At 44.1% G+C, this 11,998-nt stretch overlaps 1 protein-coding gene across 3 annotated transcripts in view; it reads left to right on the forward strand.

Annotated features, from left to right (window-relative positions):
* The window catches only part of nkain4 (sodium/potassium transporting ATPase interacting 4), a 46,559-nt gene that overhangs the window by 32,885 nt on the left and 1,676 nt on the right, over positions 1 to 11,998 (forward strand). The window contains exons 5-6 of one of the 3 annotated variants that reach the window (XM_034589919.1): positions 3,253 to 3,313; positions 11,853 to 11,941. In XM_034589919.1, coding sequence (XP_034445810.1) covers positions 3,253 to 3,313; positions 11,853 to 11,941 — 150 coding nt within the window. Of the gene's footprint in view, positions 1 to 3,252; positions 3,314 to 11,852; positions 11,942 to 11,998 lie in introns of those variants that run through there. The other 2 variants (XM_034589917.1, XM_034589920.1) reach the window with 2 other exon arrangements.

Here is an 11,998-nt window from a genome sequence, read left to right on the forward strand (position 1 = left end):
ACTGTCCAGACGTGATCGTTTTTATCAGTGGAGGTGTGAGACATGGCAGTGATGTCCCATCGCTGAGCAGCACCCACTCTTTGGCTTTCACTGAATTTAGTGCTGCGTCGGATTTGTCTATTCACAAGTGTTATTTATAAATGTGCGCTGCAGCTAAAAGTAACCGCAGCATGTCAGTCGTATTGTATTTTGTTTTCCCTCGGGGCGACAGCGCAGCTTTAGATATAAAACTGGCCTCGTCTTGTTTCTGTCGTCATCGCCTGAGCCGCTTTGTGTTGTACCAGACTGAAAATCTTTGAGACTAAATCTGTCTGATACGCTCTTTCCTCCCCTCTATTCTGTTTCTTTCTCACATTCGTAGATACCGACAAGTGCCTCCTCATTGATTCATTTGCTGAGTAGATAAATGATGTGCTGTGCTATCATACAAACAACGATTATATTTTAGATCATGACTGACTGAGGGTTCAGACCAGAAACTGGCCGATGTGGGCGTTTGAGGATTTGCTGGGATTTCTAACAAAAGATTATTTTCTTCTCATTTCAATCGTCTCAAGTTTCTCTCAACTAAACAGTCTCACATTCTCGTGATTCATAAATGAACATGGTCAGTTTTTTCTCCTATTTTGCAAGCAGCCGTGATTTGTAAAACGTTGTCATTCTGTGGCACTGTTCAGGCCTGACACCCGTCCTGAGAGATCTGATCACAAGTGGTGATGAAGAGATCCAATCCCTCAGACTGCATTGGGAGGTGGTCATGTGGCTGCGTGCATTGATCACTCAGGATGGACGTTAATAGCAGGTCTGAACACGGCCCACTGCAGCCTGCTCCACCACCATCTTCACATATGATATGCAAACACTATTGTTTCCTAAGCCTCCTCTGCTGTGACATGTTGGCTGTATAATGTTGTGACTCAGACCACAACAGCAACCCTTTATGCAAATCACACAAACGTGCACTCATGCATTAGATATTAACTTGTCCGAGCACACACTTCTGCAGGGAAAAAGCACACATTGGACACACATGCGTGCACACACACAGACACAATACAATTGGGAAAAACAGGGTGTGCCCCCTGCTGTTAACACCATCTTGTGTTTGACACTGGCTTTATACATATGCTAATTCACCTCCATTTCACCGCCACAGTAATGGATGGGGTGAGACCAGCAATTAGATACCAGAGCCAGGAGAACAGGTGAGAGAGAAGCAGGGAGAGGAGAGAGGTACGAATCTTATCGAGCCCACACAGAGACGGACCCATTCTCTCCTCCACTAGACACCACAGCTGCGTTTCATTCATAAATAAAACATTTAATCTACATCTGGATGAACTTCTGTGAAGGCCACATATATTACACGCATGAAAAACGGAATAAAGACGTGCAAACTGTTCCTCTTATAATTACATAGGCCAGGCCCAGTTATAGGTTGAATCAATGTTATATAAATAGCCAGTCAGTCCCTCCATGGGCTCTGTGTTTGTGTACCCAGTGTGTGAGAAGGGCAGCGTGCCCGGTGCTGTTTTAATTGGCATGGCTGAGTGCCAGATGATGGATGGATGGCTCGGTGGTGAGAGACTGTCTCTCACCGTGTCCGTTTCTGAGTCGATGACAGCCATCTGCCAGTTCCACAGGCTATTCTCAGTGCTGTGTGTGTGCCCACTCGGTTGAGCAGCTACTGTATGTACACTGTGGAAACCCTGTCCACTTCTATAGCACTGCCAACACAGATACTGCAGTAAAACTCCGGAGAGCTGTGAACACATAGCGCTGACATAGTTTTACCTTCAGATTGATATGCTGAACATGTCAGTAAACAGTTGTCTGTTTACATGCCCAGCACGTCTCTGTTAATTTGGATTGGTTGTGTTTCGGGCCACCTGATTGATGTAAGTCCAGTGTTCCCTTTAGGTTTTTGCTTTGTTTTTGGTCTCCACCGGCTTTTGAGGGAAATATCTGTAGCTTCAGCTGCCAAGTGCTTGAGTGGTTTCAGGCTAACTTTGTCTGTTTGGTGCTGGGCGGGTTGTGTGCGGTGGGTTTGAGCTGTTTGCTCAAAAACGCTGCCACTAATATATTTTTAGTTTTAAACAAAAGATTTGTCTCACATCCTTTCTACTCTGGAGATTTCAAGCCACTAAACAATTCCATTTTGTAAACACTGCTTTTCTCCATTTCAGTTCGTAATCTCCAGGGTTGGACGGGCAGAAGCTGAGACTGTTTAAACAACAACCCAGACATCCACGTTCGCTTCCTGATTGGATCATTATGTCTCATTCCTTGATTCATCACAATCAACCGTGTGAACTGTGATCTAAAACAGCATCCTCCTAGAATACCAGTGTTGAATGCAACATGGATAATGAATTACTTTATAATGCTACAGCTGCCTACATGCACAGGACGCCATCTTGTTGCAGTAAGCGGTGTCAATTCTCAATTGTGAGTGCATGCCAGGTGTAAGTCAATGGTCATGTGACCTGCATTACTAGGCGAGTTAGCTTTGACAGAGATTATTTTTGGTATGAACCTGGACGGTTTTTGATCTACATTTTCAAATTAAAACCTGCAAAAGTAAATATATTAGAAAAAAGGACATATAAGCTGCTTTCAGACATGCGCTGAACTCGACATTTTCCTGGAATATCTGAGTAAGTTGCGTTGGATATTATCCAGATCTTTTCCTGCCAGTTCCCCCAAATGTTATTTTTTGGTCTCCACCGACTTTTGAGGGGAACATCTGTCGCTTTAGCTGCCAAGTGCTCCACTAGTTTATGTTTGGTGCTTTAATTAGTAAGTAATTAGTAAAAATGTATTAATTGGGATGTAGCCTGATGCTGATGAGAGCAGTGACCACAGTAAAACATTAAAGTTGCAGGCAAAGTAACTAAACGTGTGTGGTTTCAAAAATACTTGTGACCCCTTTCACGTTACACCTATAGTTTTATAGTCTTGATGGTTTCGTGACGATTAATTGTTTAGTCTATAAAATCTTTATTATTGCATTATTATTTTATGAGATAATCAATCATTTCCGTTGTAGTGTCGTTCTTTACAGTGTTGCACCGGCCGCACACTGCAGTCCCCCCCCGAGACTGCACAGCCTCCATCTCTCAGAGTCATAACTGTCTGTTCTCCTCCGGGTGTTCTTTCTGTATTATCTGTTTGTCCATTAAAGCCAACACACTGTTGTTCATCTGCTGCTCTGCGGAGTCTAACCTCTCCTGTTTGCTTGTGTGTCCACAGCTCCTGGGCTTCGTGTACGCCTGCTACGTTGTCAGCGCCATCACTGAGGAGGAGGACAGCTGTGAGTCGCTCAACCTCCCCTTACACACACAGACACACACAAATACACACACACACACACACACACTCTTGAAACCGAGCCTTGCATTAATGATTGAAACAAACCCACTCACTAACATGAGATAGTCGACTCCCAAGTTGGGAAGAGCAGGGCCGCATCTTTCTTCCCCATCCCTCTATTCCCAGCTCGAGCTCTCTTCTCACTCTCTCTCTCTCTCCCTCCCCCTTCCTCCCCCACACCAGCTGGGCCCTCTCCCTCCAGAACCAAAGCAGCCATGTGTTCCCTCTCCTCACCTCCTTCAGCCCATTCTTCCCTTTCTCTTTTCACGTGTCCTCTCGTCGCCTCGCCGCGCCCCCTCGACGTTCTGTGTGGTCCTCGCTGTCGCAAACCTGTTATTTTCCTCCTTTAATGGACTCTGGCTTTCACTTTTCTCACTTCCGTCTCTCCACGCACCCCCCTGTTTGTCCCCCCAGCTGTCTGAAGCCTGCGTGGGGTGGGGTGTTTTCATTCTGCAGGGGTGCACCTCCCCCACTTTCTCTCTCGTACGCAAACACAAACACACCTTCGCTCCTCACATCTGTGTCGTGCCACTACTCAAACATAGTCATCGTTTCTTTGAAGTGGCTCCTCGCTCTGTTTCCTCCTGTCTGTGTTGTTTTTATGTCGTTCCCTGTTAAACCTTTAATGTGGCGTTGACCTTTACGTGTGTAAAAAGGGCCGACGGTGTGAACATAAAAAAATATGCCAGCCAAAAGTAGAGTCATATGAGAATGTGAGAAGAAGGAGAAACCAGAAACGGACACTTGTGATTAATATCCCAGTTGCTGTGACCTCATAGGAAGCAGGTCAGAGGTCCTGCGGAGGGTTAGCCAATCAGATGAGAGGAAACATTTGATCTTAAGGGTCGGTGGGAGTCATAAATATCTGATTAGTGCTGCAGGGCTGTCTACGACACATAGCTGCTCACATGCATGAGAATCTGTCTTTACAGATATATTCAAGCAATGCTTTGAAACCAAATGCAGGAAGGTGCAGGTGTCAGATGGTTGGATAATAATAAACTGTTAATACACTTCATACCTTTCGTACAAGAAATGCAGCTCAAAGTGGTTTACATGCAGTGTGGATGAAAATAAAAAACATGTTAAAATGTAATTTAAAAAAAGGAAGAGAACAGATTTTAAGAAACATAGGAACATGTTCAAATGATATTTAAGAGATAAGTACATACACATTTTTTTTATTAAATCTAATAAAAAAAAATGCATTAAAACAGAAAGGAAAGAAAATTATATTTAACCAAAAATGTACATAAAAGTGCGGAAGTGCGGGCAAGTGCAAGATCTAGTTCAAGGCTGAAAGAAAGAGAAATATTTTCAGTTTTCTTTCACTGAACTAGCTTCTCTGATATCTATTTTGGCTGTTGATGATCTATTGTTCTAGAGGAGACATAGTTAAATAGAGAGTCAGCTCTGTAAATGAGTTCTATTCCATTCAGAGCCGTTTATGTAATGGCTGAACAAACAAGCTCACTCTGTGAGGATTAGCTGAGGGGTTTCTCAAGTCCACACTCATATGCGCTTGTTGGAATACTAAAGCAGCTTCCAGACATTCATTGAACTCCAGATATGCTCCTGAAATTATCCAGAGGGGCTGTATGTGAGAATAGAAAACCTCAGAGACAAGGAAGACAACGACGACAGATGCTGAAAGACGATGAGATGCGAGAGCTTTTGGTGATAAGAATCCACGCTGGTGTCAATGTGCTGTAAACAAAAACATGGGATTTCCTCAGCGGCATTTATACTTCCTGTCCTGCCTCCTGCCTGCTCCACCCAGACCTGGAGAGTCTGCTGCTGCGTTCTTCATATGTGAAAGGAAACGTCGGGATAATTTCCGGATCCAATTGTCCCAAATGACCGATACTTTCATATCTGAAAACAGCTAAAGTATAAAGAATATGGTGCTTGGCTGTAACCAAAACTGTAATTGGATTTAAACAGCACGATGAACAAAGCACTACATGTACTAAAAGCGTCCTTGACAACAGAGTCTTGTAATTTGGGAGGATTTTGATGTGGTTTCCGTGTGTGTTCCCGTTGACCGGTGGCACACGAGTCCGAGCAGCTCTCTGGTGGTCACATACCAGAGACTCACTGGCTGTGAGTGTTTAGCGTTACCATCCAACTGATTTCCCCTCCCAGCTCTGGGCAGCACCACTTAATCACCCATAAGTATTCCTGGGAGGGTAATACCATTTCATCTGGAACTTAAAAAAGAAAGACTTTATCGCCTCAACAATTTTTTCATTTGTTTTTTTTGTCTGGGACCTTTGAGCTCCGAGTGTGGACAGTTGGCAGAGATTGTTAAAAATCATACCAGACAGTCGTCCACACTAAAAAAACGGAGATAAACTATAAGAAATAGCCCACAAGCAATAAGGAAAGGTTGCAGAAAATGATGTGATTTTTATTGGCTTTAATCATCTGGTAGTTCTTCTGTGATTCAGGCTGTGCTGGAGCGAAAAACGCTGCAACATCGCATCCAACTCTTTGTTATCGCAATCCTGCCTTAGCCTACACACACACACACACACACACACACACACACACACACACACACACACACACACACACACACACACACACACACACACACACGTATTTTGTTCATGCAGACACGCACACTCTCTCATCAACACAAAAACCAGCCAAGGCCCCTCTGCCGCTCTCGTTTTCTCTCCTCATTTGATCTGTAGATTAAAGCAAATTTCTGCAGTGAGCCTTCTGGGTGAATTAGCATCTCTCCTCCCACTCAGAACTTTTCCATCACTTCTCCCTCGCAGGCCTCGTGGTTTCATCCCAGGTAGATGGAATAGCCAAGTATCACAATCCAATTTGAGTATGTTCAAGAAGTCCTTTCTCTTTTCCTCTTTCTCTCCCGTCTCTCTCGCTCTCCTTTCTCTGGTTTCCGAGCTGTAACGAGGTGCGCTTGTTGTAAAAAAAGTTAGAGGTCTCTGGTCACTCGTTGTATCAGCCTCATTAAGTGCCTTGCTGGTCAATAACTTCCCTGTTGATTGCGCCTCACCAAGAGAAGACGGGTACAGGAAGCATCCTCTGGGAGAGGCAGAAAGAGAGGGAGGAGGAAAGACGGATAGAGGAGTACGTGAGGGAGGTGTTTATCAGGAGCGAGCCACGGAGGGGAAAATAAGACGGGGGGTAATATGCAGGAACAAACAACACGAGGCAAGATGAGCGTTTCACGACTAAGGAGACGAGACAGGAATTCCTCTCACGACAAGCACTCCCTCGCTCTCCAGGGAGAGGGGTGAGATAGATTAGAGTGCTCAGGCTTGCGTAAAGACTAGGGGGATGAAACATGCATACACACACACACACACACACACACACACACACACAAGAAAAACAAGAAATAGAGACACAATGGGCAGAATAACAAGCATCATACACCCTCGGCTTAGTTGTGTGTGTGTGTGTGTGTGTGTGTGTGTGTGTGTGTGTGTGTGTGTGTGTGTGTGTGTGTGTGTGTGTGTGTGTGTGTGTGTGTCAGCACTTCCTCTATTCCTCTCTCACTGTATAAATGCATGTGTCTGTGTGTACGTGCACACACATCAGTGGGGTCGAAAAGTCTTTCCATTTGAAGTGAAGGGGAAACGGGGTCTCAGAACCTTTGGACCCCGCCGTGTGTGTGTGTGTGTGTGTGTGTGTGTGTGTGTGTGTGTGTGTGTGTGTGTGTGTGTGTGTGTGTGTGTGTGTGTGTGTGTGTGTGTGTGTGTGTGTGTGTGTGTGTGTGTGTGTGTGTGTGTGTGTGTGAATTTGTTACACAGAGTTATCGGTGGTGAGCAGACACACCGGCAGAGTGAGTGGTGGGGAAAATCCTCTTTGTAAAGTAGGTCATGGAGTTAGCCGCCGAGCGCTGGGATAAGCTCGCTTTAGCATGTCTGCTAATTATGCTGCCTCCCTGTGTGCTGAGTCACATCCCCAGAAAATCCTCCGTAGCAGACGGAGCAACTGGAGGGATGGATTAATGTGTAGGTGGCAGCGTACGAGTGAAAAGGTCAAAGAAATCAAAGAGAAGCCTCAACCCGTTTTCACTTCATCACCTCGCTGTTAGTGAAAAATGATGCCAAACACGAAGAACAAGGATTTTTCACAGAAGATCTTTTAATATGTCACTGTAGGACAAGCCGAGGTGCTAATGACAAAATGTGTAATGGCTGAATTTCTTTTGGTTTGCTCGGTTTTAGGGTCAATTCACTGTCAATATAATCAAAGTAATTATTGTTCATGGTTATAGAATCGGTGCTTTCACTGTTTAATTTGTCACTTTGTGTTTTATTTAGTCATAACGTATTGTTTTTGTTCACACTTACCTGTGTTTACATTCCAATGCATCAGAAATTAAGAAATGAGACAGAATAAGGCAAATATCACTAGAATACAGAAAATCAACATTTTCCTCAAATATTTCTAGTAAGATATAAAGTACCTTACAGAGGTTGTAGACACTTGCAGTAAAGTGAGCGTGCTTTCAGAAAGAAACCATACACAGTGTTCCAAGCATCTTTGATAACTTTTCTGTGGATTTAGTTTTCTGTCTCCTCGTGGAGGCCACACCGTCTGTGTCTGGACTCTTTGTTCTTCTCGTCTCTGAAGATTCTTCCTCTGGTCTCATGCTGCAGAATGAATCTGAGACTGATCAGACGGGAAAGGCGACTGGAAAATTACAGCTCTGTATTTATACACATGAAGCTAAAACTTTTTTTTATCTGGATGACTTTGCCAGTGGCTAAAATATTATAGTCTGTTCCCATTACATCAACAAATAGTATTCGTCTACAAAATTAGCAGTCTGATGGTTTGTGTGATTGTGGCCTGGGATGGAGTCAAATTTCCGGCCTAAATTATTGTTTCAGTTCTCCCCTCAAAATGCCTTAAACTATTTCATACTGTACATGTGGAATATGATATTTTTGCTGTTTAAAATTCAGATATAATCTGTCCAGCTAACAAAATAAAAGCCTCTGCAAACCAGTGGTCCACACGGATTGACACTGTTGCTGCCTCTCCTCTCAGGACTGTGGGTTTATACAGACTGGGCCTGATTGACCTTGTTGTAAGAGCAGGACAGTTTTATCGACTTATAGATCTTAAACCTGAAGTGCACGCAATAGTTTTTACTAAATCCTTGACACTATTTCATTGTTGCATCGCAGTATTTGACAAACACAAAGTAGAGCCTGCACACATATCACCTACATTCAACTATGCGATTGTTATGAAAAAAAGGCCATACATCATCCCAAGCAAATTCTGGAGCATTTTCAATAAGATCAGGTCAGAATGTAGAGGGGACCTGTACACATATGTTTTTAAGACAGAGGAAGAAGAGCTGAAAACTATATCTAAATGCATGTGCATGCATATTCAGCATCATTCTGCATCACACTATTTGCACATTGGATCATATTAAACTTGACCTATAGATGTCTTATTTTCATTTTATTGTCCACGATTCATTCATTTTATTGCTCATTTATAGCTGCTGGAGACACCCTCAGTTTATTCATCTATTATAAATTCAGTTAATGGACATTAGAGCATTTATTGTATCTGTCACATTAAACCCATTGCTTTAAAGTGGCCCCCCTCCATAAACCCTTTTTACACCCAAATAAGCAGGAATATGTGGGTTTTCTAAACGTGGCTAAACCTGCTAAAAAGAAGGCGATTGATGCCTTTCACAAGGACAGTGGACCAGTTTGCTTTTCTGTTTCTTGTTCTGGTGTGTGACGTTAAACGAAACAGAAACTCCAGAGAACAGGGTTTTCAAACGGTAGAAAGCAGCGTTACACTGGTTAACATCAGTCTCTTTAAACTCAATGCCAATGAAACGATGTTCAGAGAGACACCGACGTGGGTGTAATTTTTGGCTGAGACGCCGAACAGTCGCAGAAGGCACCCACAGGGGAGTCGAGTCTTCATTGCCTCAATGATAGCTTCTGTTCAAATGTTCCCCCCGATCTGTCGAACATTAGCATGTCCTCCCTGGGGTCATGTGTCCATCCCTGCAGATATAAAAACCTGAGATTACTGCAGAGTCACAGTACTGAACGCTGATCGTGGCCTTTCCCAACGAAGACAGACACCACACGTGAGCGGGTGTTAGTTAGTGGCTTCTTCTGTCCAGCGTGAAAGGGGCTGAATTGTTGCCTGGAACCTTCCTCTTCTTTTCACGGGTGATTAAGTTTAAATGCAGTGTCCATCAAGCATACCTGAAGTTTTCATATGCAAAATGAACCAAGCATAAACCCACTAAACCAGTCTTTAAAGTAGATGATAAGCCTGTGCTGCAATGATGGCTGTGTAATGGTGTGTGAGGACTGAGGGTCAGTGCTGGAGCTCCCTTAAATGCAGAGTGTGTGTTAGAGAGAGAGAGACAGAGAGAGAGAGAGATAGAGAGAGAGACTGTGTCTTCTATCTCATATTATAGAGATTGTTACAGATATGCTGTGAAGTCTGGAGCTGTTTGTCTCTTTATCTCCATCTTTGTCACCGCCCCGTCTCCCCTCGATTTTCTCAGTCTTCCTCAAACTCTTTTATTCTCAAACGCCCTCATTTTCCCTGCTGGTCTTCTTCCCTTTATCTCTGTGCTCACACACACACAGACACACGGTTGAGATGCAGCAGTCTACTGTACATTGACGTCACATGGTTTCCACTTAAACTGAAACATAATCGTCTGACATTATTCCCTGCTTGTGAAGGGGCTCCACACACATGCCTTCAGTGTTGACCTACATACCTTTCAGTTCTTGCGTGTGTCCAAGTGAGAAGCAGCGACTTGAGCCCGAGCTCGTCTCTCAGAGCAAAAGCACTGATCAACTGCCAATATCCGTTTCCAAGGTCGTGACCTTTTCTCGAAAGAACACATTAAATACTGGCATCCACACTTGAATACCAAGCGAACAGCTTTTTGCATTTATTTTTAAGTTTTGTTTGCTATTCACACAACAGCCATAAAGAACAGATTACTTCAGAAAGACTCAAAAAGTCCCGTAAAACTTTACAAAGACACATTACCCAGCCTGCAGTATGTTAGTGTCTTCTCTGATTTCACTCCTGTAAATATACACTGAAAAATCTGACTGGACTCGACTTGGAGACATTGATTGTCGGCCAAAAATCACAGTCCTGTAGTTGTTGTTGTGATGTTTCACTCAGAATCAAAGTGTTGGATTTACACACTGACAGAGACAGACCGACAGATCTCCTCCGTCCCTTGAGTTGTTGGATTATCTAAAAATGGCAGCCATCATTATCATCTAAGTGTATTCCTCAGCACAGTTTATCGTGGCAGGAGATGGATCCCCACCTGCTCATAATGAGAAAATCACTGGTACAGAAAAGAGCAGGGAAGAGGGGTGCGTGTACGTGTACAGATGAATCCTATAGAGGATCAGGGCAGGGTCAGAGGATAGGGACAGCCCCCCCACCACAGCACCCTGTGGCTCTGTGCGCTCATCCTGTCCACCTATCAGTATTCTGCAGACCACCCTGGCCTCCTCTTATCAGGATGGAACCGATTTGGCCTTGCGGTAGTTTCCATGGCTGGCTTGTGTTTTTCTGCTCCTCCCCACAGAAAGTCACAGATCTGCCCTTGTTGTTTTTTTCGTCTTTTCCTCTTGGTCCGGGATCCACTGTTTGTTTGGTGTCTTTTTCCACTGAATCAGGTTCCTCCTCTCGCGATGTTTACAGGAGTCTCACAGCCCCCTGGACATTCTGGCCTCTTTCACAAACTCTCGCTCAACTTAATCTCTCTGCCTCCCCCCCCCTCCTCCGTCAGTCAGACCGACCAGCATGACTCTCCTCGTCCTCCCCTGCGTTTCCGCCCTCTCTCCCACTCAGCCTTTTGTGTCCCCCCCCCCAAAGAGCCGCGAGCACTTTCCTTCATCTCAACAAAAAAAAAACATCTCTCCGCATCTGTGAAAAATACGCAGCCCTTTGGTACCAGCATGTCCCTCTCGTTCCCGGCGTGGCGTAACGCTCGTCTGCCCCTCGCCTGGAGTCTGATCTTCAGAGCGAGAAAATAAACAGAGAGGGTTGAGCGTTTGGTTCGGCGGCTGAAGGTCACCTCTGTTTCGGAGCGATAAAAAGGCCTCTGCTATTTTGACAGCTGGCCAGCTTACACCTGCTCCCCAGCTTCCCCTCGGGCTCGAGGCAGATGCACAGATGAAGAAAGAGTTAAAGCAGAGATTTTTTGTTTTTTTTGTCAAAGTTAAAAAACTGAAAAGAAAGAAAAAAGTGTGTCCTGTTCTTGGCAAGCTGTCAACACACCCTTGTTTTACTCCTGTTCCCACTGTGTCCTCTTTGTTTCCATCTCATTCCTCATTCAGCTCATGTTGTTATTGTTTTTGTGTTTTTGGTCACGCATGTTTGTTTGTTTTTGTTAAGCGTCTTATTTGGTTATTGTCTTTTGATTTGCTCCATAATTTATGTGTTTAATCCTTTGTTTTCAGTTGATTTTATTGGTGGATTTGACCCATTCCCTCTCTACCATGTCAATGAGAAACCATCTCATCTACTCTTAAAGCCCATGTACCTGTAAGTATGACGGTGCTGTCATCCCATTGTACACTGTGTGTCCCTCTGAGTTGTAAATGTG

The sequence above is a fragment of the Hippoglossus hippoglossus genome, chromosome 7, assembly GCF_009819705.1.
Source record: "Hippoglossus hippoglossus isolate fHipHip1 chromosome 7, fHipHip1.pri, whole genome shotgun sequence".
Classification (NCBI taxonomy): domain Eukaryota; kingdom Metazoa; phylum Chordata; class Actinopteri; order Pleuronectiformes; family Pleuronectidae; genus Hippoglossus; species Hippoglossus hippoglossus.